This window comes from Genypterus blacodes, unplaced genomic scaffold, assembly GCF_046128005.1.
Source record: "Genypterus blacodes isolate CSIRO-AG114 ecotype Tasmania unplaced genomic scaffold, CSIRO-AGI_Gbla_v1 ptg000029l_1, whole genome shotgun sequence".
NCBI lineage: Eukaryota > Metazoa > Chordata > Actinopteri > Ophidiiformes > Ophidiidae > Genypterus > Genypterus blacodes.
Genome location: NW_027466842.1, coordinates 2,557,742 through 2,584,467, shown reverse-complemented (window position 1 = coordinate 2,584,467; position 26,726 = coordinate 2,557,742). Strand labels below are relative to the sequence as shown.

Genomic DNA, 26,726 nt, shown 5'->3' with positions numbered 1-26,726 from the left:
TTGTTGCGAGTCTTCTGTTGAATGTGTAAGGAGGCGAATACTGTACACGTTTGCTTTAACAACTGATGCAATAATCTGACCCGTTCTCCTTCCACCCAATGGCAAGAAAAGAAGCTTTGTGCATTTCTTAGTGCTGCTTTTATCTGACGAAATCCCACAAATTTGCAATTCCATATCTGAAATCAAGTGTGTAGTCGTGTGGGGAAACCTGTTTTCTTACGCAAATAAAACAAAAACACATAGAAATAGCTTTACCCCATATTCCCATACACATCATTCCTCCCGGCCTGGTCAAGACACAAAAACTCCAGCGTCCAGCGTCCTCGAGAAGAGTTAAGACCTCGGCGAATTTATAGTACCAAATAAATGCTATCGCCACAGTGATGGCGTCAGCGAATGCCAAAGCGGTTATTTTCCCCATGATGCAGTCTTCATCTCAAGTCGGCCCGAGAGCATCAATCTGGCCTTCTATCAACAGACAGCAGCTCGGATTATTTAAGTGTCATCTTTAAAAGCCCAGCCTCAAATCATACCCAGGGAGCGAAGAAGGAAGGAGGAAGATGGTAAATATCTATCTTTGCGATTGTTTGTCGCTCTAACGCTTTGGGGGAATGCGGTTGATTAATTTCTAAAGCACCAATCTATCAAACAATATGCGGGCTGGTGCGCGTGTGGGTGCTTATCACAGATGGGGAATGAGAAGGAGAATTTCTAGATGCAATTTCCCAAAGACACTAGGAACTGCAGGGTGATTGCATAGTGATGGAAGACAATGAAGAAGAAGCACGAACTGTCGGAAGAAACATTTACAATGTGGAAAATGAAGATATTGAAACTTCAGTCAGGTTGATGCCATTCGTTCAGGAGCTGTTGTTTTTTTTCCTGAAGTGGTTGCTATGGTGATTTAATTGGTTGCTGGGGTAAGTTTTGTAACAATAGACTGATTCATTCAACATTCTGTAGAATGCTTCGTCTGGCTTGGTCTAGATATAGTACACTTAATAACAAAGTAATATTTTGCATCAAAAACTAAGATGTGATACCAGGAAAGACATTTTGAATGAACAGCGGTTAGAATTGTGGCATTTATTGGTTGTATTTAAAGAAGAAAAATGGATTTGTGAGTGTTACCGCGGTATGTTTAATCCTGGACATCAGTAGGATGGACAGACAGGGAAGAGGACAATTGGAGAAAAATGGAAGAGGAGGGAAGAGAAGCAACCCCCCAACTCACTCTAGAGAGGATGAAGCTCGGCAGCAGAGGAAATAGTTACCGTGCTAAGTAAATGTCTGTGAGGGGCTCATAGCTGCACTCCGTTAGTAAAGCTAGTAGTCATCATTTGTGGGACAAGGAGGACATCTAGTGGTGTTTCTATGACAAGCAGGACGTTGCTGGTCTCAACATGAGTACAGGTAAGGCAAATAGGAGACCTGGGTAAAGCGATGACAGCATAATATAAAAGTAATCTGGACCAATCTGTGCTCTCATTTGGCGTTTTCCCATCGTTTCTCACATTTCCGAACAAATAAGAAGCCTGATTGTGTATTTGTCTCATCTAGCTGCATCTAGTCTTGCTTTTACAACTGAAATCTATGTCTTTGTTAAACTAATTAATTCAAACTGATCAGAGGCCCCTTTTTGCATCAATTCTGTTAATCTTTTTAGCACACTTCTACAATTCCAATCAACTCAAATTAATTTCAAACGTGTCACAAACTGAATTTCAAGAAGCTTAATCTAGCCCCGTTGCGCAGAGATTAAGTCATCAGTTGGCACCCTGAGTACTTTTAGCTCATTAGAATAAAGAAGTTTTTATTTCGAGGTCTCCAAACGCAGTTAAGCCTCGTTCAGATCTGGCAACCATCAGCATGTCGAATCCACTAAGCAGCCCTGGGTTTATCCCAACCCAGCACGACTCTTTCCCAGCAGCTGAATTAGGTTTTTCCAACAGTTAAAAAAGAAATGGATAGGCCTTTAGGTAAGCTCAAGCACTAACACACAGCATGGAGCTAAACCTGGGAGCGGGGCAGATTCTTTCAGGGGTTATGATCAAAGTGGGAACCCTGAACAAAGATGCACTTGCACATTCAAATTCAAGAGTTGCAAAAGTAGAAGGAAAGTGACGTGTTCACCCAACTTAAGCTCTGTTGTGGTGCCTCCAACCACAACATTTCACTCACTTTGACAGGAAGATCTGATTGACATTCAAACCTTAGCCACCGCCAAATGTTAAGACTTTGTCCATGTCATTTTTAATCTAGCTGTCAATAATGCTATTTGATGTCAATGCTATAATGCATCATATGCATCTGAACTCATGCAAATGGAATCGGATACAGCCAATCCACAAAGCTGCCACAAAATTCTTTAAAAAAAAACGCATTCAGGTCTGGACGTGAGAATTGAGTAGCTGAGTATTAATCTGATGAAGCACATATGTCATTTGCCCATTTGTCTAACTATTGAAGCTGAATGAAACAAAGACAGGCACCTTACATCATCTCTGTCCAATGTCATGTGTCCAGTCCATCCCATTGTGTATAAAGTATCTTATAAGTAAGTTTAACTCAAACCCACAATGTGAAGTTTGTGTCTATTCTCTAAAATACAATATATCCACAAAAAGATGTATTGTTATTTGCTGGATCCTTCTTTGCTTCATTTTCTTCTCTGGGTCCGAATCAGTTTCCCTGTCGGCCTTTCTCTAGAAACAATCTGTGGAATTTGAGTGCCTTTTTGGATTTGCCATAATTTTTGGATTTGCCATCCATTACAATGTCTTTTCCATTTCATGTACTGTATGTATACTATTTTTATTTATTCCTGGTAGTCATTAGGGACTTTCGAACAAAAGGGATTTGTTTCGTCTTCATTATGTTTATTTTCCAAGGATCAATCGCACATTAGACACATTTGCAAAATCAGTTAAATCAGTTACAAAACACACCACTACATTTGATCATTGCTATACACAGGTTTTATTTTGAAGGACGTTTTACTTCCTGTTTGGATGCATAATGCAGATGTGCCCCGACTGTAGCTTTCATATGATCCACATCGGCATTTAATAAAGGATTTTATTCATTTTTATGTTTTTTTTTAACAGTTTTAAACTAAGCATGACTAAGCACAACACATTAATACTGCTGAAACAACTGAGTCAGCCGGTTAAATGCGGATGTGGTTGCAGGTTGAGGAAGATACCAGCAGGTGGCACTACTGCACTTCCATAGCTTTAGTATCAACGTGTGAGTTCTATATACCGGCGGCCATTAGATACTTTCTTGTGGGCCGGATACGATTGAACCGCTGGCCGGATGTGACCCGCTGTATTACATCATTGTATGAAACAGACGATTAATCTTAAAAATAACAACGCGTGCGCATTTGTGTCTTCGCCGTGTGTGTCGATTAAAAATGCTCTCCAGCTTGGTGCAGTGTCACAGCTGAGTGTGTGTGGACTAAACCAAGCTCAGCGCATTCGTTGTGTGTGTGAGAATGTTTGTGAATATATATGTATGTGTGTAAGTGAATTTGTTTGTACACATTTGGTATTTAATATGTAGTTTGTCATAGTTTGTCAATACGCGCCTACCTTTCAGAATGAAACAAAACCTCTTCAAATGTCACCCCCGCCCTCAATGAGTCATGGTTTAACCCGGAACCTATTTAATTCAACCGGAAATTTCCGCGTTTGTTGCCCCACGACGAGATGACGGCAACAGGTAAGAAACAAACGCTCCTGATCCTACAACGAGATGACAGCAACAGGTAGGACCCAAACGCTGCTTGTGTTGCGTAGTTGGGGATTGTTTGCAGGACTTAAGATGGTTCTTTATGGATAGTGTGACTTTGTAAGTAACTTTTATTTGTTTGTTACTTCAAACATACAATGCTGCATATTTGCTTTGTGTGTTTGTGATCTGAGTTTGGTGCAGGAGTGGCTGCTGCTGTGCATGCGCCTTACAAACACAATGGGTTAATGGCTCTTGTCTGTTTCCTGAAAAACTGAATTCACTGTTTTGTGTTTGACCTCCGCTGGACAAATTTTCCTCAACAAATATTTCCTCTGGACAAATTTTAAGGAAATTAAAACATTTTTTATTTGAGGGTTAGGCGTTTAAAATGGAGTAGGCGCCTCCCAAAAATCCAACCCCTCGTCCTCGCTGTGGGAGGTGGAAACAGGCCGAGTCCAGGTTTGAGTCCAGACAGGATGCAGGTGTTTGGTGTCTGGACTCACCTGGAACCAGGCTGGCTAACTGCTAAATTTAGCGCAGGTAAGCTCGTCTTTAGCAATGACCAATCATCTTAATCGTCTACTCTTAGTATTTAACATCTCCCATTTGGTTTCATTACTCGATGCCCATCAGTCTGAAGGTAGAACTTATTTCCTTACAGCCGGTCATGTGTCGTAGGGCGCTGTAGCAACCTCACAAACTCCTGTGGTGTCATATGGTTAACACATCCATCCACCCTGATGGAAGTACCAGGTTCAAATCCTGGCGGGAGTGTTCTGGTTTTTACTGCACCATCCTGCAAAGTTTCTGACCTCTTACTTAGGCTGTGCAGATTTCATGATGTGATTCAACTGAGGAGAGTAGAAGTCCCAAACAATTAATGCATAATCTTCCTAGATGTTTAAAAGCCATTGTCATCTGGGCCTTTAATGCTGCATGTATCCTATAGAAAAGGTAACAATGACTTCACTCACATCATTTGAGTCACAACACCACTTTGCTAGGTTTTCAATTTCACAAATGTATTTTTAAAGCAAACCTTCAGTTCCCTTTTGTTTGTGGAACACCATTTGCATTCCCTAGCACCTGGATTACTTAATGAGATGATGAAACGACGTCTACTGAGGTAAGCCAGTCCACAAATGTCACCAGCTGCTCCAACCAATGGCAGCACGCATCAGCTCAACCAATCACTGCCAACTTTACTACCCCTGCAGGAAAGAAGACTTCCTCGCCAGCTACTTTCAGGTAATTGCAAAGTGACAGCTAAAGACAGGGAGGCAGTAGCTCAGTGGGTAGAGCTTCCGCTTGGGGACCGGAGGGTCGCCGGTTCGAGTCCCTGCCGAGGTGCCCCTGTTCAAGGCACCGAACCCACAATTGCTCCCCCCTCTGCGAAGGGTGGTAAATGTAATGTAAGTCGCTTTGGATAAAAGCGTCTGCCAAATGAACGTAATGTAATGTAAAGACGGTGCATTCAAAGACTTATATGCCATTTTGACAGTTTTCTTCACTGCCCATTCCTCTCTGATGCTCTTCATCATGCTGGGTGTGCCGCTTGTCCTCCAGCTCAGGGATTCCTGTGCAGGTACTGCTGCAGCTCACTGGACTGCACCTCCTCCTTCTCCTCCTCCAGCTGCTTCTTTACCTGTCCAATCACAACATACAGAGTCATGCTTCAGCCAGGTGGCATTATGTATCAAGACTACAGTTTGAAGAGGGTTCCTTAGTGAGGTGGTCTTTCAAAAATACAAAGTCTTAAGGACACATTGTTAAACAATAAAATGGAACCTTGCTCAGGGAATTGAACTACATTTTGCAGGCAATTTAGTTCAGTCAAATTAGGTAGCAGCTAATGTGATGTTTGCTGTGTAACAAGGTCAGAACTACATTTGTGGAATAGTAAAGTGAGTTCAACAAAGTGGTCTCATGCTATCACCATGGTGAAATGATGAACAACAAGGTGGATATGTCACATATTGTAAGAATGTAAATAATGTTAACCATTTTTATGTGACCCTTGCTTGCTCCGGCACTGATCTGATGCAATGGCTCCTCCTTATTTTCCCGTTCTGTCCTTCTTTCTGGCCCTGGACAATATTTAAGGTTTTTGTATCCTGGAATCAAGACTAGACAACCAGGTTTACCACCCTGAGCCCCGCTGGCCCTGTTTTTGAAGTTGAAGTTTCCAGCAGACTCTGGTGGCATGAAGTGCTTGAAGAAAATAAAGACAATTAGGGTTCAGCTGAAAAATGCTGAAAATATAGAAAACATGAACGATATGAACACCAAAAGTCAAAGCAATAATGTCCTGAATATTGTGAACATTTGAAATTTGAATAGTGTCTGTAGGTTGTGGAGCTAGTTAAGTGCCAAAAAAAAACAATATGAGCAATCACAGCAAGAATGCATGAGTACAAGTATTAGCTGTATTTGATTAGTTTAAGTAGTTATTACTTTTATTAAGGTAACGGGACTCATACAGGCACTCCGTGGTTAATGAAGTAGATTACAAACACCGTTATGTGTTGAATTGACAGGTGTGAGAACCTTTAATTCAAACAAACACACACTTGAGTGTATATATTCTTTAAGAGTCAAATAGTCGATTTGAAAGGTGAGGGAAAGAAATAGGTGAGGTCGCGCAGGCGCACAAGCCGTCCAAACTGACAGGAGGATGCTGAGCTGCATTCCCATCATTCTATGAGGAGGAGTATCCCCCTGCGCAGCTACGACTGAGGAAACGCAGCGTATAGACTCAATATATACACAATAAGACAAGTTGAGCTCCTTATCTGCGACCATGTCAGCTGGAGGAGATTTGGGGAACCCCCTGAGGAAATTTAAGCTGGTGTTTTTGGGCGAACAGAGCGGTGAGTCAGGGCTCCGTTATCCTCCCCGATGTCAAACATGCGTATATGCTGAAGGCCATATGTCTGCAATCCGTGTTTATTTTCAGAGTTTTAACTAAATCACGGTGTATGTATCGGCTTGCTTTTGTCATATATGAGGCCCGTGTAGCTCTTGGCGTCATTTATAGTAAATTGCATTAACTATGAAGGGGGAAACGGGGGAGGGGAGGGGGGGAAAGGAGGGGAAACATGCACGTATTTCACCGGGACTCGCCTTGAATTATGTATTCCATGTGTGATCACTCCTTAACTGTAAGAAACAACCTACAGAATAATCCCGTTTTCGCAAATCGTCATTATTCGCATCGTATCCGGCGAAATGAAATGGGATGTTTTCATATGCGGCAGTGACCGACAAAACACGCTTAATCTGCTCGCAGACAAACGCTTTTTATATCAATTACATCGCTGCTTCCTGACTTGAATCATCTTTTATCGTGCTATTCGTCTAAGTGTGTGTCTGTATATACGTGTTTTCCACCACGCGTTGTTTTTTTTAATAGAGGGAACATAATAAACAGTCCCCCATGTGTCAGTTCGGGACACACCCTATAGCCTGCCGATGTCTGTAGCATTCCGAAACCTCGCAGCCGCCGCTTGGCTCTCATATATAATTGGATGAAAACGACTTGGCAGCACCGGTTGTGGCACGACAGACTATATTATATTATATATTCAATAATCCATCTATCCAAAGGACAATGGCAGTGTATGGTTTGATGTGATGGCACAGATTCAGGGAGGGGGGTGACTGATCGATAATGGTTTAGTGCTGTGAAGCTGCCTGGATACGTGTTCAGACAGCAGGCATCTAGAGTGGCAGCAGCGGATCCAATATCCCATAAAATACAGTAACAAAGGCAATAATAGAATAATAGGAATAATTTGGCCTGTTATGACACCTCGGGGTTATGACTACAACCAGAAGGCTGTGTGTCTTATATGGTGCGTGAGGGTGTGTGTGTGTGTGTCATGTCGACTGACCAAAGCTGCCCTGTATCCTGTTAATCTATGGCATATTGTGTAGTGCGTGTGTGTGTGTGTGTGTGTCATCCAGGCGGTGGTGCTCCTTTTTTACAGGCGGATGCTGCAATGTTGCTGTCCGTGGTGCTGAATCGAGGCCTGCTGGGGCCACTGCCCATTGGCAGCACACACAGCCTGCAAACACAAGAGGCTCTGCATGAGTGCTTTAGGGCCTGCTGGAGAAGTCGCTCCCTCACCTCTGTGTAGATCTGATATCATGGCTAAGAGACTGTGCTGATCATCTCGCTTTAGGTTCACCGTACGCCTCTCAGCAGCCATCCTGTCCTCGATTCTAACCAGATCATGAACAACGATGGGGAATCTGTTTTAATACTTGCTCACAGATCATTTTTGTAATATGGCCTTGGATAGAGTAGATAGTGGATAACAGGATCATGGGTTGCACATACGTCATCGTCATTTTCGCTCTGATTTTGTCTCCGATTGCTTTAAGAAATGGTTCAATCACGTGTGTGAAGTGTTTGGTTTGGTTATGGATGTGATGTTAAAAACCCCACACCCATGTGCTCTGTGTTCCAGTGGGGAAAACGTCTCTGATCACTAGGTTCATGTACGACAGCTTTGACAACACGTATCAGGTGAGAACCACAACAGATCCTTAATCTGAAAAACAAAATACAAAACAACAAAAAATGATTAATGAGCTGATTCATTTAAGCCCTATTAGTACTCTCCTTGTTGAAGCCATATGGCCATTTGTAATAATAAGCTATCCTTTCAATAAATGAGCCTATTGAACTATATTCAGAATACATTTACATGTCATTTACTGCTGATGTTTGATCAAAATGATTGACGTCATTTTGTCTTATCTTATCTTTAACATCTGACCTACAACAAATGAATCCATGTTGGATGGATGATTTTGATTTTGGACATAAATGTCACCCCGACACAATAAAGTACAAACTCTATGTAACAAAACTTGCAGATAGATGACTATTATTGATGTAAATGCAGCATTATGCAAATTATGAAATGTTTGTGTGAGAGTATTAAGCTTAAGTCATCTTAATAAGAGGAAGAAAATAAATTATCCTCTTTCTCAGAATCTGGGTACATAACAATTCTTGACTGCTGTGTCCTAAGGGCAACACAAATTAAATTAGTGTTTTTTTTTATTTGAATTTGGCTTTCAATTGTAGTGCTTATTGGCTGTTTTGCTCTTATCAGCCTTTTCCTCTTTTCCCTGCACTCACACAATGACCACTCTGCTTTAAACGACCGACGACACAGAGACACATTTGGTTTTCAGGTCTGCGTGCTACTGATGAGTTTCCTCACCTCGTTCTTTCTTCACCACAGGCAACCATTGGGATCGACTTCCTATCAAAGACAATGTACCTGGAAGACCGAACAGTAGGGACCCTTGATTGTATTTACAAACACAAGCACAGATAAACATTAACATATGAAGGATTGCATTTGTACACATTTCATTTGAGTCAGCATATTTCACAACTCCCCAAGTAGGAACAATTTCATTTTCCACTTGGTTTTGACTAATCTTTGATTTGATTTGTCTAATTACTGCTCCCTTCACAGACTAACAGGATTATTTTAAGGTTATTCCCAGCTGTTATAGCCTTGGTGTCGTGGCTCTTTGAGTTTTAAGCAGTGAAAGCCTTTTCCCAGGATCATCTGCTTTAGCTCGTATTTATACAATTTCTCTTCTTTATGCTCTGTCAGCCTGCATACAGGCTGATACTGGATCATCCCTCTGAAAGAGCACTAAGGCAGTGTGTGGTATTAGTATAGTCAATATGTGTGTGTGTGTGTGTGTGTGTGTGTGTGTGTGTGTTTTTGTGTGTGTTTTTGTGTGTGTGTGTGTGTGTGTGTGTGTGTGTGTGTGTGTGTGTGTGTGTAGGTAAGGCTGCAGCTGTGGGATACTGCTGGACAGGAGCGTTTCAGGAGCCTCATCCCAAGCTACATTCGAGATTCTACAGTAGCAGTGGTCGTCTATGACATTACAAGTGAGCACCAACCTACTATATATATGTAGATATGTACTATGAGTATGTATGTATGTTTGTATTTGTCTGTCCATCATGTGCAATTTAAACCTGTATGATTCTGGCCTCCACAGATGTGAACTCATTCCAGCAGACCTGCAAATGGATTGATGATGTCAGGACAGAGAGAGGAAGTGATGTGATCATCATGCTCGTAGGCAACAAGACAGACCTGGAGGAGAAGAGGTGAGCATGTCTAATGTGATATTAGATATCCTTATGGTTTCAGTAACAACAGTATTCATGCTCTGACCACATTAGTCTTCCACGTGGAGCTATTCTGGTTACTGGGCAGAAATCTCTCACAGAATTATGTGAGTATTGAATGAAGAGCTTATTAAAGGCAGGAATGCTGATTCTGGCATGATTTTTTGCTGTAGGCAAATCACGATCGAGGAGGGAGAGCAGAGAGCCAAAGAGCTCAACGTCATGTTCATCGAGACCAGTGCCAAGACTGGCTGCAATGTCAAACAGGTGATGCCTGCAGTTTCCCCATATTTCACTGTATTTTAGGCCTTAGATGCTTTCTCTGCCACTCTGTTGTCCCCACTGTTCCACTTTATTCAGTCTAGGCTGATCAAACCACAAATGGACCCTGTGGAACTTCTTTGTGACAACTGCTTTTGCTGTTTTAGTCTTACATCCTTTCTTTTCACCTCTTTTCTTCTCTCCTGCTCTACTTCTCCATGTAGCTGTTCCGTCGAGTTGCAGCGGCCTTACCTGGAATGGAAAGCCTGGACGATGCAAACCCTGAAGGCAGTATCCTTTACAGCCACAATGACTCAGTTTGTCGACAGCCACCGCTGCCAAACAACCACGGAAAAGCTTTTTTTAATCCTATAGTAGGTTGTTGGCACTCGTACAATCAGACAGCCTGGCCTACTGTCTACTGAGGCATCAGCCATTATACTTTTTTTTTTGCTTAATACAGTTAAACCTGGAGGGTCGTGTGTGGATGTAAACGTGTAGCACCACCTAGAGGTTGTTTGGGGAGTGACAAGCAAGGTTGATGTGTCATGGAGGGTGGATAACAATTTGTAAACTCATATAATGGCAAAATAGGGAGAAAATTAAGAATCTCTTCATTTATAGAAGATATTAGATTGTGGGGCCTTTTTTTTATATTTGACACTTTCTCATCCCTCTTTTTTCCTTAATTTAGCAATTTCCAGTGATTGACATCAAGCTGGACAAACCAGCAGAACCTACTGTCCCCGAGGGCGGGTGCTCATGTTAATGCACAGCTGCTATTGGACAGCTCCCTTCACACCATAGGCTTGTTGTGTTGCTTACTACTGGTTAGCTTCCAGTTGACTTCTCGAATTGGATATAGGATCTGGGCCTTTATATCTGATTGGACAAATCAAATGTTATCTTTCAGTCTTGTTCAGTTGTAAAATATTGTATACTTTGTCAATATGTAAGTGACCAGAGGATAAAAGTAAAAAAAAAAAGAAAAAAATTCACGGAAACAAAAATGCGTTTTGGAAAATGAAAAAAGTGAGGAAAAATGGAACGACCAATGGAATTCTTTTCGCTGTTCTGTTTTGTATTTTTTATATATAAAAAAATGGAAAGCACCAAAAATGATGCCTAAACAAAGAAGGAGAACTAGCAGGGGGGTCAGCCATTCTTTTCTAAAGATGGCTGAACACATCTGAATGTCTGCAGCACGCATGCACGCTGATCTGATCTTTGACCTTTGACCTGCCCTCCAGGGTCTTCCCGCCCCGGACGAAGGTCGACTATCTTAGAATGTTTTATAGCATCTCTCTATAGCATCTCATTACAAATGTATCTCATTTGGTATTCCCACAAGAGTCAACTTCCAGTAGGTTCACCTAACAGTAGCTGTGAAAATGTGGCACTCTATCTCTCTATGGGTTTAACTTTTATAGAACAAACTGTACTGTGGTTTAAAAAAAAAAAGAAGTAATAAAAATACAACTTACTATCACAACTCCCCTCGCTCCCTACCTCCCTCCCTCCGACCGTTACTTCTCCTCCTCCCTCCTTTCCTCCGTCTATCCCTCCCTCCCTCCAATCTTCCCATCCCTCCATCCCGGTAATACACATATAACGATCCACTGTAATGCACTGCACTGTATATAATAATGTAATATGTATGTTGTGAACGTCCCTCTGTAGAAGTGGTCCTTGTTCACCAGTATGAATAATGTAATAATGTTTAATGATTAATAAATTACAGATTAAAGGGCTTCACTCTCTTAACCATCAACGTTTACCTGGCAGCAGAAAGCTCTTCTCTGTCCGATGTCAGCTTTGATTTTGTTCCTCTTTTATTGCCCGATTCTATTCTGTAAGTTTCACAGAGAGCCTCTCATCTCTGTCTGTTGATCTCTGTCAATTAATTACTGGAAAACACTTCAAAACTTCTTCAAATGTTCCTTTTATGGACAAAGCCAGACAGGAGGAGGGGGAAGTGTACATTTACTTGTTACTTCCTTGATTAACAATATAATATAATTTCAACCCCAGATCAAGACGTGCATGAAATCCCTCAACTGAAAACTGTTAAAAAAGTTATATCTAACTTTTGATTGTTATTTCAAACTCTCCAAAATGGGAGTTACAGGCTTGTTCTCATGTAAGGGTGAATATAATAATATCCTCATATCTACAGTTTCCATTGTTAAGTCTTTGTTTATATTATTTATATATAGTCACATTATATAAGGTTTGTATTTGCTGCTAATGGTTAAATAATTCCATTTAAGTAGACTTTTGAATGCAGGATTACCACATTTACATAAGCAAAGGATTTGGTTTAGGACATAGGTTAACCACCTCACCAGTTGCATTTTAACTCACAATGTGCAGTCAGCTGGTAAATGAATGAGTCACACAGCTCATTTCATGCACAGCTTTACCACCGTCACAATTATCACACCGGTTCCTGAGCTCCTTGCGGTAAATGTCCAGACAGTTAAGGGGAAGTTGAAGTGGAAAGAACCTTTTAAGAAGGAAACTGTCACCGTGACGTGTCAGGTTGTAAGAGCTCAGGTATTCCCCTGGACAGACGAGCTAACACATCATTTAGGCCCCATGAGGGTTGACGGGCAGTTGGTGGAGTAATGTGGATAAAACACGGTGTAGGGATTTAATCAAGATAGTTGCCAGATCTTCATCCTTTTTAGTCTTTATGTGTGCAGCTGCGGTTTGTCAATCACTGATAGAAACATTATATACACGTGTAATGATCAAAATAATTGGATTTAAATTCAATTCAATGTATCAGTATGGAAGAATGCACCTGTACTATATTTGCCTCCACGAGAAGGACACACCTCTTTCATCCACGACATCGCCTGTGTGATGTCACAGCTTCTCAGGCCCAGATTAGTGTGGATCTGCTGCGTTTCAGCAGTGTGCATCCTTCAGTGGATCATGTCCAGAGTGGAAGCTTTTAGAGACACAAATCTTCGTGTCCTGCTGAGGGAGCTGCGGACCGACGTTGCCATGGCAGTGGATGACTCATTCCCTCTGGTCTACGGTCTGGCAGATAAAAACATCATCACTGACCAGCTGCTCAAGGTAAGACAAGGAAAAATAAATGAGGCAAATATAAGAATTTAGAGAGTGACCAACATCCTTGTTCAGCCAAAATGTAAGAAAATAGCCTCAAGAAAAATGTTTGTAGACCAAAACTCAATTCATGTACATTTTATGAAGAGCTGTCTCATCTTCAGACCTTTAAAACAACATACATTTTTAAAGAATATATGTTTTATTCAGACTATCTGTCCCCGTCTGATTCCTGAGAGATGATGCTTCTCTTACTGTCTTCATGAATCTGTGTAGGACACTCTGGAGAGGGAGGGCAGAGAAGGGATACATAAAGCCATGTACCAACTCCTGTCCTGGGTCCTGGAGCGCAGCAGATCCACCATCCAGGCCTTCTGGAGCAACTTAACCAAAGACTACAACCAGGACAGCTACCCAAAGCTTCAGGCACTGCTCACCACCCTGCAGTCTGGTGTGTAACGTCCAGATATGAATAAATTAGTGCATTTTCTATATGTGTGTCTATTTAAAAATGACTTATTTTTAACATGAACATTTAAAGTTGAGTGTGTGTAGTATGTATTACTGGATTTTCCTGTTCACACCTGTGCTTTTAAAGCCTTTAAGTGAAAATTGGTGATTGGATTGTGATCATTTTCCATAAAAACATAATGACAAAAGCTTCATTACTGTAATGTATCATTTACATTATATTATTGTATATTTAATATTAGATTCACAGTTCAATACATGGTGATACTGCGTGATTCCATGAATGCGGCTCATTTCTCTTTTTGTTCTGCTATTTAAACATTACTTAACCAACCTGATCTCAACTCAGATACTTAACACACTTTGACTTTTCAGGGCAATCAGAGTTTTATTTTTCTGTGATATCCACATGTATTGACAGGAAAGGATGTCACAGACACCAGAAGTGAGAGGAGATCCCCTGGAGGCCCCAAGACACCTCACAGGAAGAAGAGGAGCCGAGAGGACAGAGCGACAAACTCCCACTCTCACCATTCCCAGTATCAGGCCAAGACGAGCAACGGTCCAGGTTCTCTCTAACACAACATAGAACATATTTATTTAAGAAATAAGAAGAGGGGAGATGCAGAAATGCAACTAATCCCTCTAACATAACTAAATGAATAATGTAATGAAATTTATTGTGTGTTGTTTGCTTTAGGGGGTAAAATGAAGTTATACAGAGTGAAAAGTGCATCTTCAATCGGGCCGCTACAGCCAGGAAATAGTAATTACAATTCTAATCAATATTAACACACAAACACAACAACACTTCCATTACTATAAACACATTAATCACTCCTCTGCCACAGGTGTGAGGGAAGTGGGCTCCTCGGTCCAGGAAGCAGACGCACTCTCCTCCTCCCTCTCCTCCCCCCTTTCCACCTCCACCGAGCCTCCAGTCAGCAACGGAGCCAAAGAGAAGATTGATCTGGAGCAGGTGTTCGGCTGTGATGGTGAGCCACAGGCTGGAAATCAACATTCTACGTTTCTTTCTTTTTTTGTGCGTGTGTTTTCACAAAGACTGGCAAGGCAACAGAAATTGAGTCAGGAGCTCGCTGAGAGGAAACAGAACATTTCAATAACTCATTACCAGTTCCAGTGCTATTTTCTTTACTGCAGTGGTGACAAATCATATCAGAATTGGCAATTGCTCCTCGAAATGTGTTTGTTATTCTGCAGGGGATGCCAGAAAGTGCATTAAAGCCGGAGTGGATTGTTATTCTTACGCACCATCAGAGGAGACAAGTGGACCATCCGAGTCCAAAGCTGCGAGGACCACTTTTTACCACAAGGGGGAGACAAACACCAGCATGGCAGAGGTTGCAGAACCCAGGCATCCCTCACCATCTTCGCGTGTGTGTTTGGCGTGTGTGTGCGTGTGTGTGTGTGTTCAGATTTGTGTAAGCATATGTGTTTGTGTGTGTTTCCAGGCTCACTCTAATGATGATGAGTGTGCAGTGTGTAGGGACGGGGGGGAGCTGATATGCTGCGACGGCTGCCCTCGAGCTTTTCATCTCACCTGCCTGCACCCTCCGCTCACATCCATACCAAGGTCTGACTGATCAATCAATACCGCTGGTCACCTTTTGTTACTGACACACACACACAGACAGGAGCAGAAGTCCATCACATTCATTCAATCTGACACCTGACCAGTGGTGACATCAGCCATTTAACAAGCTCCTATAATTGTCTCAAATCTCATCTTGTTGTTGTTTCTTTTGTGTATAATTTGTGGGTTTGTGTTAAATGTGTGACACTTGCAGGGGTTCTTGGCAGTGTGATTGGTGCTGTGGCAACAGAGTGAAAAAAGAGAGCATCCTACTTCCTTTGCAAGTTAGTATGAGAGGGAAAATCGCTTAACAGACTAAATTCATTCCAACATAATATAATCTCTGGCAACTGATTTATACGTGACTTTTTTGCGATGGAAGAAGTGTATCCTAAAATATTAATGTCCTGATTACTGCTATAAAATTTACATCTTTAATTCTCTTTATTACAGCCACTCATGGCTCCGCTTGAGCAAACAATCTCAAGTGATGACATTGTAGACGTCTCCCTCTTCTCCTCTCTGTCCTCCTCCTCTTGCTCCACCGTCACAACAGTTCTGAACAGACCCAGAAACCAGGTACAAAAACTGTTCTGTTGGGTGAGATTTGGATGTTTTTAGCTTTTACTGAACCTTCTTGGAATCTGTGCGTGTGTTTCTGTGTGTTTGTGTTTGTGTGTGTGTGTGTGACACCAGTGGTCAGGTGCAGAAATGATCAGTGTGAGGGAGGTCTGTGGTGTGTGCCACCTTGGAGGAGGAGAGTTGACTCACTGCCTTCAGTGTTTACAGACATTCCACATCCACTGCCACTTCTCCAAGTAAGTCGCCCACACAGTTGTTAAGGACAATGATAACATATACAATAACTGTAATCATTTGTTAGTTTGTTGTTATTTACCGTACATACATATATGGTGTGCTTAAAAGTCTTCAAGGCTTTCAAACAACTTTTCCATTAATCCTCTTCTCATCTTCATTCACTCCAAACATATTAGCGCGGCATATTCTGCATACATTCCAGTTTGCAAAGCACTTTCCGTGGGTTACTGTTGATATTGATCAACAAGGTGCATAAATGTCCTCACAATCATCTCTAATGACTAATGGATGCCAAATGGACAATGTATACTGTATAAGAGCATCAATGAGCCTTACCTTTACAAAATGGCTGCATAGATAGAGATGGTATCAAATGCAAAGTCCTTGCAATGACCTCATGTTACAATGACAATACTCATTCTATAGGATCCCTGAGTGATTCTATATGATGCAGCCATGAGAAAGTATTGTTCATGGTATTCATACAGCGGTTTGTCCCACATGTTTTGTCCTCCTTGATCTGTGATGCATTCCCTGTACTATTTATCAAATCTAATTAACTTAGATTGACTAACTTTCAGAAATGTTTGTATTTTTAGAGCGTGTTTTAAAACCTCCAGGTCACAGCACAAGCGTAAATGTAATTAGTTTAGGTCCCCATCTGAAATAGATAAACCCTCTGGCCTCTCTGTAATCCTCCAGAGTGTGTGGGAATAACGTATTGATCGACAGTAACAGAGTACGCTACAGAAAACAATTCCACCCGCTCGCTCTCACACTCTCTCTCTCTCTGCGTTTGCCTAGAGGGAGGTCCATCTGCTCGTCCTGCTCCAGACCCTGGGGCGCCTCGGCGGAGAAGGAGGCTGAATACAGAGGCTCACAGGTGTGTCTGCACATGTACACACAAGTGACACACAGGTCTGCATGTGCTCGGATTGATTCTAACGCATCCAGATGTGTCTCTGTACTCACATGTTATGGTCTCTCTCTCTCTCTCTCTATCCCTCTCTTTCTCTCTCTCTCTCTCTCTCTCTGTTGTGTGTGTGTGTGTGTGTCCAGCTTGCCCCAGAGGTTCAAAGTGTGCACAGTAATGATCAGAGGTTTTCTCTCCCTGAGCCCACCCTCCATAGAGATGAACTGGACTCCATCCTGGGAGACGTGAGTGAAGTAGGGCAGACTTATTGTCTCCTCTTAATTTAGTTTGTATGTGTTTCATATGAGGGCAGTAAACATGGATGTAACAAGTCAATACTATGAGTAATGGATTAGTTTCACCCTCTTGCTTTCATTTCTTTAAAAAGTCGTTTTTAGTAAGTAGTAAATTTACAAAATGATCTATTGTTTGTTTCTTGGCAGGGCTCCTTTGATGGAATTTTGCAGTGGGCGTTCCTTAACGTCTCAAGACCTCATCCCAGCTCTCAGGGATGCTACCAGTGACAGACCTCTCTTACTGACATTTATATATCATAATAATAATAATAATAATAAATTGAATTAAAAAGAACCTTCAGGTTATATCAATCCAAATGTTTGCTTGTTTTCTTACAATTTGTGTAAAGCCACAAATGGTTACCAATTATGGATCATTTTGATTTGATTTGAATTGATTGATTGATTTTCTCACACTTTCCGAACCAAAATAACAGAAAACAAACTAAATTAGTCTCTAAATAGTTAAATAACTTAATGATTTAATGCTAATTTTGATAAACAAAGGTTATCGATAAGTTTTCATTTGACCCCCCCATCCTAATCTGTCTGCCTAACACCTCCCGCCCTCCTCTGTCTCTCTCCTGGCTGAAGCGGGAGAGCAGCTCAGGCCACACTTTCAGCAAATATTACATTTGCATTGTGACTGTTCACTTAAGTTTGTATGTGGTCGTGGTAATCCATTGTTACACTCGCATATTGTGCGTTCCCATGAGTCTAAATGTGTTTATACCCACAGGGCAGGCGATGTTAGATTGGATTGCAGAATAACTGGTTAACGGAGTCAGATGAGAATGTAGTTTAGACTCTAACCCCTTACACTAGTGTGAGACAAAAACAAGAACAGCACCGTAAAACAGCAAATAAAGACACGTACGCCATAAAAGACGCAAGGCAAACATCCACATGTGAGCCAAAGATGATTTTTCATTGTCCCTCTGCTTGTGTGGATTTGGAGAAGCCTCCACATTCACACATCATACCAGATGGTTTCAGTTTGATGAGGTATGCACACTGAGAAATGCCTCCATTTAACAGGAATTCCTTGAAGACTATCACTTAGATGTGGAATGTTGTTTTTGTCATGGGATTCAGGAGTTTTAGCATGACTGCCAGAGGGATGGAGCTCCGCCAGGCAGCGGAGAGATTTTTCACCCCTTGGTATTTGGTTGCCATGGCTCCCTGCTCCTACAGGCCCGAAACAGTCGATGAGAAACATGCTCGTTCCAATGTGTGTGTCTCTGTTTATTAATGAATCTGATTTCTTATTGGTACATGAAACACGCTGCATACTTCAGAGCTCTTGGACCTCACAGGGTTATACAACAGTTTAAGTTTCCTTTGGGACAAATAATGGGACAGAATAATATCTTCAAATCTGACAGGAAAGCAAACAGTAGACTGCAGAATAGTAACAATGGCACACAATCACTCATTTGTGTGTCTATGTCACTGCAGCAACTCACCAGAAATCCTTTCCTGTTCAGGTTACTGTGTTGCTGCCTATTATTGCTTTTGCTTTGTTTGCTTTACTGTCACACAATTGTTCAATTGTTTTCCAGTGCCGCACCACACAAGAGACATACCAGTATGGAAACTGGTTGAATTATCCTGGAGAAAACCATATCTGACCACTAGGTGGCACTGATCTCGGTAGTGTGAGTATTTCACTGAACTATCTACATCACTGAACATTTGTGAATAATAATCCCAAGTAATGATCCCCATATGGTGACTGGGAGTATTTTCCTTTTCAAAACGGTGTGTTGTTTGTGTATTCAAAGGAATCTGTGTGAATATCTGAACCTCTCACTGACACATAAGAATGTTCTCACTGTTCCCATCATAAATGTTTAATAGGTACAGCGAAAACAAATTGTGATCACATGATGTAACCTGGTTATCATGAGCATACCTGTGCTCTTACACTGCTGCCTCCCATTCAGTTTCTTTGGACTGTGATTCAAAATAAATGTTGTTTGGCCACTTCAACTCACCGCAAACATACAAAGCCTCATGTGATCTGGTGTTTGTTCATATCACCTTTGTAAAGGAAAAGGTAAATACTTAGACGCCCTAATCCACAGAGGGTTTAAATGTGTGCGATTGTGTGGTTGCAGTGTTTTCTGTGTGTTTTTTTGCCTTAACTTGCATCACATCTTCTCTCCAGCTATTCATCTCCCATTCCCTTCCTCATTCCTCTGTGCTATAAATGTTGGATGTTTGTGTCATTGTTACTTGACTAATGCTGCTTTAAATTCGTCACGCTGTAAAGTTCTTATTTGAACTGATATTTAAGCTCCACATGAACAGACTAGTGGCGGCTCAGAGGGTTGGCGTCTGTAGTAATGACATCATCTTCTTTTGGATCAACATTTCTAACTACCGCATGTTTCTACCATTGTATTTGAATGTACAACAGTGCCATAACTGAATGTCAACCCCGTCACATCTGTCACATCTGGATCACAGAAAGCCGTCCCTTAGTTTTCCAGTTCCTCTTATCCTGTGAATAAATAAACAAAGGGTGCCGGAAATACGACCTCATTAATGAATCAAAATAAATAATACATTCAACTACGTGAGTTAAAGTGTGCGTGAAACCGTTTAAGAGCCCATTTTGAAAGAATAATAACAGATACTTACTGCATATAAAACCAGTTTTCCAACCAGCTGGATTCCACACACTCACACACACATCCTGTTACGACGCTATTGGTCACACGCATTGGAATTCTTTGAGATTTGCAAAGTAAAATTCCCACGCTTTTGGTATTCGCCATCCTCTCTTCACACTTTCTCGGCACTTAAGAATTGCATGCCGCTTTCTGTCTTTCCAGTAAGTATCCATGCAGGGCCACCATTGCTTTGAGGGGGATAGAGGCAGCACAACTACCTGTCAGGACTCGGTCTTTTTGTATACAACTTTCACGGACAGGAAGCTGCAGGGGCCTTGCATTGTCTTGGTACTTGAGAATTACGTGCCTTCTGATTTATTTACTATGGATAGGGATAAGGGATTGTGCTCTTTTGAAGATTTAAAGGTTAGGAAATTTATAAAAATATTCCCATGACCTTCAAATTTCCTTCCAGTACCAAATCTAATACAACATTTAACATCTATACAAATACTTACAGTTCAGTACAGAATCAATACTGGAACAATACTGAACCTTATAAGCTTAAGGTTGATCTACCAGGCCGCGTTATAATCTGTTGCTATTATTTAATCCGCCCCCCTGTGACATTTGATAGGCGGAGCAATTTTAAAGACTCTAAGCTTTGTTTTATTTTGATTCACTCAAGCAATCAAGATCCAACATTCCAGTGTTACGTAAGAGCAGCCTGAAGTCAACAAGATCTGACTACTTGTTTGCGTTTCTGATCTCGCTGTACTACATTGGAACACATTGTTGGCACACACACACACACACACACACACACTCAGAGTACCACCACCAACAGAGCTGTCACATACTTTTCTCCTTTTACCACCAAACGTCTTTGCCCTGACAAGTTTAAATTTTGATTAAAATGTCAAGGTCATTGTTCCTTTGTTCCTAACAGGGGAAAGTTCCAACATTGATCTCTTTGCTCAGTTTGACAATGAAGCAATCATTTTTCACCATGCAGTCAAGAGTCAACACACTGAGTAACCACAACACAACAAGATTCATTTGACAGGATGCAGTATGCAGCGGTTTTGTCTGTGGACTCCGTCTGCACCTTTCCCTCTGTCTTTTCTTTATGGGTAATACGGTCCACTCTGAAGACAAACATGCAAACCCCTAGTTAAAGAGAAGAAAATTGCTCTGACTCTCCCTCGTTCTCTCCGTGTCCCCCGAGGAGGTCAGATAATGATACGCTGGCAGGCCAGATTGTAGGTTTGCCATTGGTCTGGAACTGTAAACACAGCGGAGGAGCCTCGTTAGGACATTCCAGAAAGGTCCTCAACAGTGGATTCTTGGAAGCGCTCCTCTGGTGTTTGCATTCTTTCTGTGGGACACCAGTGCTAACAGCATTGCCTGTGATGGCTGCCCTGTCCCCAGTGAGAACTATGAGGGGGGGAGATTAAGACAAGAAGATGCTGAGCATGCCTCTCCCTTCATTGAACCAGGCAGGGACAATGCAGGCATAAACCATTATTCCATATGGAAGTTACTAAAGTATTGCTTGGAACTATTATATTTTCGATTTTTCCTATTCAAATATATCCATTGTATAATTATATTCTATCTTCTTCAAACAAAACATGTTAAATCTTTTACAACCTCATCCGAACAGGCATTTTCTCTTTGTCTTTCATCCGTTCATAAGGACAGTGACCACTGTGGCAGTATGAATTTGTACTGGACAGAATGTAATCTGTTGTTATTGGTCTCTCTTTGGTTTTCATTAAACAACATATAACATTAAAAGTACCCTCCTTTCCTAATTCTCAAACTGTAAATGTACCGGCAAATATTAGTGTGTTAGTTAATATTACCATTAGAAATAAAAGCACTTATTGTATGCATACATGAATTATTCATATCCAAATATCTGTATTGACTTATATCTCTGTTAGTGACCTTGTCATCTGCTCCACAGCAGAACTAGTCTTGCATCAGTTGTGTGCCAACGTAATTGGGTTTAAGAATATCTCTCTGACAGATGATTGTGTCACATTTCTGTGGAATCAGAGATAGAAATTTTAAACAAAACTGATAACACAGACAGATAAGGTGGAATATCGAATAGAATGTCACTGATTCTGCCTGTTTTAGAAGAACATCACTTACACATTGCAGACACAGCCGACATGCCGACGCTGAGCCCGTTTTATCTGTCTGGGTTAATGCACAGGCTGACTTTTCATTTCTCCATCTCCATTTTTCTCCCCATTTGTTTTGGCCACATGAATTCTTCTCGGAATAGAATTTTTCCCCTGGCTTATTTGTCCCAGCCTTAAAAATAGTCTGCATAAAATAAGACAATGACCTTCTTTGAGTCAACACAATAAAGCCATTGTGTGTCAGCAGACACATCCAGGCCTTGAGTTGCATCCATTAACATATCTCAGCAGTGAATCAGTGCTTACTGGTAGTAACACCAAAGCTGGAAGATATTTGTCAGATAATGGATTTTACCACATGACACTTTTAGAAATTGTTTGATTTGCACGGCGAGCCAAGCAGAAAAACAAGATGCCATGGAGGAGGCTGACTGTTGTTACAGTGTGTGTTGGAGATAAAGGAGCCATTTATTAGGGACAATGACCTTTTCACTGTCTAAAACATGCAACATGACTGGATTGCGTCAGTGTAACACAGTATATTCTCATAAAAGGAGTAAACTTGGTTCGCCGCGCTCATTTACAGCAGGAAAGTATGAACTACGTAAATATGGTAGTTGAGATTTGTAAAAATATACATGTTTTATCAGCTATTAGCCCCTTAGTTGGAGTGAAGGGCAATCTGATTGCCTCAGTCAGGTGCCTTAACAGCTAATAGTGTGCAGGTAGAGCAAGATAAGATGGAACATATGCAGTACCAGAGACCACGAGGACCAGGATTGGGAACCCCTGGGCTTAGAATACTCGGGTTCTAACACTGTGAGAGCAGTTTGGGAACAGCCCTTTACTTTATCTGTGAGGTGTGTAAAGAAACGGTTGACGAGGGTCCCAACTTTAACCCGTCCAACTCCATTGGATGGACTTGAATGCTGATTGTGGGCTAGAATAGACGAGGCTGCTAAAAATGTCAAAAAATGTAATTTGAGAGTGCGAAGTTAGGCAACATAACGTTTTTCTGGTTTCAGTTCCCTTTTTCGTGCATTTGCTCAATCGAGACGTACGGAGCAATCGTCACTGTGAATGTTCCAGATTTATTACTGCCATTCGTGCAATTCTATACAGTAAACTATAATATCTCATCTCATCTTTCGCTTAAGTAAGAACCGAGGACTCACATTAATCTCTCGCTCATTTCATCCTTCTATCACCTCCAGACTGACCAACCCCACCGCTCATCCTCCACCACCTACCTGCCCAGTTTCTCTTCTCACCCCTCGCTGAACCCTCACACACCCGCACCCAGCCAACATTCTCCTCATTGCTTTAGGTCCACGGAAAGCCCCTGTTAGATTTTCAGAGCTGCTGAACCCACACAGACACAGACACTCTCTCACTCTTTCCCTCACACTGCTGGCCAAAGCAGCCATCAGATCACATGCTATGTGCACGCTCAGCAGCAGAGGAGCACAGCTATTTGCTGGGGGCATGCATGCTGGGGCCCAGATGAATGACTGGCATTCTGGTGACCTCCCAGGCTGGCGGTGGGCTGCTGGGATGGAGGGCTGTTTTAGGACAGGGTGTCACTGCTTGTTGCTGTGTCATTCGTCTGCTCTGCGGTAGGCACGCCGTCTCCAGGGCACTGAGCTGAAATGTTTTCACACCCCAAATGCAGCTCGGGTTGGTATTTGTAATGGACGTCAGAGTGGCGGTGCCGATGTTGTTACACGTTTGCCCCCAAGACCAAGATAAGCAAGATTCCAAGCAGGATCTGGATAAATGTGTGCATGTAGCTCCGGGTAAAATGGGAAGCACTAGATGATTAACTGCCTAAAGATCAAACCTCTGGCGTCTAATAACATGTGGTGAGCAGCTTTTGTGATACATCTTTATGACTTGTCATTACCCTCATTAGTACGCTGCCCTTCAATTTTCAAAATGCATGTAGACTCTTGACCAGATCAGTTGTCAGAAATGCAGTTAACTCAGAGAGCAATGGAAGGAAAGCCGAAATAAGTAATGGGAAGAAAATGGAAAAGTGAATATTACAGTGACACTAAAAAATGTGCCGTCAACTGTGTGTGAGTAATAAGTCTGAGAGCAAAGGCCAAATATTCACAGTTTTGAGACAAAAAGAAAGTTGCCTCTGTCGTGTCAGTATGACAAAATGCAGATTTCATGTGAGAACTTTCCCATACAGTGAAGTCATGGAGGACTATTGATCAAGCACCAAAGCCATCAAAGTCACCAAAAGAGGTGGATAAAGTTGTCAATGTTCCCTGTGAAATATAACAAATCATGTGTGTTTTTTCCAGTCATGCTAACAGGGTTGGGTGCATGTGGTGTCTTTGAAAAGACACCTGTATAGCAGATATGGGGTTGTTTGAGTAGAAATTAAAATCTGATTTGATCATATGATGAGTATTTATTATGATGAATACTAGAAACACGTCAAAACATTTGAACAACATCAGAATTCTCCTGACATAACTGGAGGCCATCAAATGATGAATAGAATCAGGCATAGAATGAGATTGGTCTCTTTCCGCCATGTTTGGAGGTCAAAATACTATATAAACTGTATTCCATAAGACTACACACACACACACATCTGTTCGGTCATCATCACACGCTCAAAACCTTCGACTGTCATGACTCACATCTGACGTCTGTCTCCTGTGAACTCTGGAAATTCCCTTTGAATTCAGTCAGTCAAGCTGCGACTTGCATCAGCTCAGGATAAAAGATAAAGAACTCGGAAGTCATTTCACTTAAGATGCCAAAAAGGGGAAGGTCGTGTTTGCTCTTGCCCCTGACGAATTCAATCTAGAAACCCTGAAATCAAGTGGAATCATTTTAATTACTCTCTACAATAACACAACAAAACCATCAGAAACACGAATACATGGGAAGCTCACTGTCAGTGGTTTCCTGAGAACAGGATACGAGTGCACTGCACCTTGTCCTTGCCTATTGTGTATTGTGTGAATGAGGAAGACGTCGGTGCATGTGAGAGCCACGGAAAGGAATCCATCCCACTGCTTCCAACACTATCAGTTACATTCCTCTCCAATCCAGCCATATCAGATGACCGTGTGTCCTATTCTATCTCATTCTTTCCCACACAGGCCAACACTGGAACATCCACCCTGCAACGTATCTCAGTCTAAAGTAATCTACAGCCTTTATCATGCATGGGAAAGAGAAACACACACACACACACAGAGGGAGAGAGAGAGAGAGAGAGAGACAGTAGAATCTTCTATCTCCTTTCTCCTTCCATGTTTTCTTATGCTGCCCTGTGATGTAGATTGACTTACTATCAGTATGTCGCCTCTTGTTCTCCACGTGACCTTCAGTCTCTTCGTTTGATCAACAGCTTCAATAAGACGCCATTGGTCTCTCATCAACCATTTTGATTAACAATTCACTCATTCATTCATTCATACACTTTATCTCCTTGATTATATTTGCATGTTAAGTGTGTCTGTGATAAATGTGGAACCTGTAAGAGGGGAAATCCAACCGAATTGTGCTGATTCATTTTTAAATTGTAAATTAGACTCCATACTATATTAAGCTAAACTAAAACATGTTGCAACACTATACACACACATGCAAACAAACGGGGACAGAAGGGGTTGGACTTTCTTATTCTGACTTCAAGGCAGAGATGGACAAATTTAGAGTCAGACTTGTTTCCATTTGTGTAACTGGTAGTTTGTCTTCTCTCTTCGTTGCCTCATTTGTGCTCATGTTCCCACCAAACCCCCAAAAGCAATATGATTTCACTGCTTGTTGCGGGAACTCGTCCTCAAATATCCCAAGTGCCTCTCTTCCCGTGCATAAACAATGGATAACTCATTGGATACGGCTTTTGGCGGGTTGAAGGTTCGAGCTTCTGCAGACACTTTGGAATTTTTGTGGCCAGTCATTTAGATGTCCATCTCCTGTAATGGGTTTCTGAAAGTGTTCATAATTTTCAAAGGGTCAACCTCGCATTCCTTCGGAAGTTCACAGGAAGTGTTGTACAATGGAGGACAAAACGGCCAGAGGCGTTGTCCACAAAAAGGAGACTAGGGCAAGGATGCACGCCCACATACACACACATACACACACACACACACACACACACACACACAGCAGAGGAAGTAGTGAGGTGGTGTTAAATGACATGGCTAGACTTTTAAGAAGGTGGATCTGAGGGGCCTAATGCAAACATGTTCCACTTTGCAGACCAGTCACGTCTATTAAAAGCGCCGCCCACAGAGACGCAGTGACTACTTGACTTTAAAGAAAGGGTTAATAAAATACGCAGCGTCCAAAACATTGCCAGGATGTGTGTGTTTGAGTCGCATTGATGCCACACTTTCTTTCCGCATGATCTAGGTCTAATCAAAGAATCAGCCCTCGGGCCCTTGATCACAATCAATGGATGTAATTAGCTCTGCTTTGTTTGCATCAATTTGTATCTGTTGAATTACAGTCAAAGCAACTATGACCCATGTAGAGGCTGTAGTATTCGTGGTTTCTCCTGCTGGCTGTGACACTTTGCCGCACACAGACACCATTAGACTGTTATGACTGAAATCTGTGCTATTTTAAGTCTTAGG

General features: G+C 41.7%; 2 protein-coding genes across 3 annotated transcripts; both read left to right on the top strand.

Moving 5' to 3' along the window:
• Positions 1 to 6,538: 6,538 nt before the first annotated feature.
• rab6bb (RAB6B, member RAS oncogene family b) lies at positions 6,539 to 10,940 on the top strand. 2 transcript variants are annotated; one of them, XM_076144954.1, is made up of 8 exons: positions 6,539 to 6,608; positions 8,211 to 8,269; positions 8,997 to 9,050; positions 9,559 to 9,664; positions 9,778 to 9,889; positions 10,084 to 10,177; positions 10,396 to 10,462; positions 10,876 to 10,940. In XM_076144954.1, exons 1-8 carry the CDS (start codon positions 6,539 to 6,541, stop codon positions 10,938 to 10,940), a joined length of 627 nt encoding a protein of 208 aa, XP_076001069.1. The 2 variants fall into 2 exon arrangements, with proteins under 2 accessions (XP_076001069.1, XP_076001070.1); XM_076144955.1 differs by lacking the exons at positions 9,559 to 9,664; positions 9,778 to 9,889; positions 10,084 to 10,177.
• A 2,171-nt stretch (positions 10,941 to 13,111) lies between these two features.
• Positions 13,112 to 17,597, top strand: aire (autoimmune regulator). The gene is made up of 12 exons (XM_076144755.1): positions 13,112 to 13,258; positions 13,526 to 13,700; positions 14,142 to 14,288; positions 14,572 to 14,715; positions 14,942 to 15,081; positions 15,193 to 15,314; positions 15,529 to 15,598; positions 15,768 to 15,893; positions 16,011 to 16,132; positions 16,938 to 17,016; positions 17,193 to 17,291; positions 17,490 to 17,597. The coding sequence occupies exons 1-12, from the start codon at positions 13,112 to 13,114 to the stop codon at positions 17,568 to 17,570; spliced, it is 1,452 nt and encodes a 483-aa protein (XP_076000870.1). The 3' UTR covers positions 17,571 to 17,597.
• The last annotated feature ends 9,129 nt before the right edge of the window (positions 17,598 to 26,726 follow it).

What these genes read in the sequence shown, in the direction of transcription:
- rab6bb (XM_076144954.1), top strand. Translation starts at nt 6,539, where the DNA reads ATGTCAGCTGGAGGAGATTTGGGGAACCCCCTGAGGAAATTTAAGCTG. An exon ending in ACAGACCTGGAGGAGAAGAG is followed by an intron (nt 9,890 to 10,083) that starts GTGAGCATGTCT and finishes TTTTTGCTGTAG; the next exon opens with GCAAATCACGATCGAGGAGG. An exon ending in CGATGCAAACCCTGAAGGCA is followed by an intron (nt 10,463 to 10,875) that starts GTATCCTTTACA and finishes AGCAATTTCCAG; the next exon opens with TGATTGACATCAAGCTGGAC.
- aire (XM_076144755.1), top strand. Translation starts at nt 13,112, where the DNA reads ATGTCCAGAGTGGAAGCTTTTAGAGACACAAATCTTCGTGTCCTGCTG. An exon ending in CCGCTCACATCCATACCAAG is followed by an intron (nt 15,315 to 15,528) that starts GTCTGACTGATC and finishes TGACACTTGCAG; the next exon opens with GGGTTCTTGGCAGTGTGATT. An exon ending in CTGAATACAGAGGCTCACAG is followed by an intron (nt 17,017 to 17,192) that starts GTGTGTCTGCAC and finishes GTGTGTGTCCAG; the next exon opens with CTTGCCCCAGAGGTTCAAAG.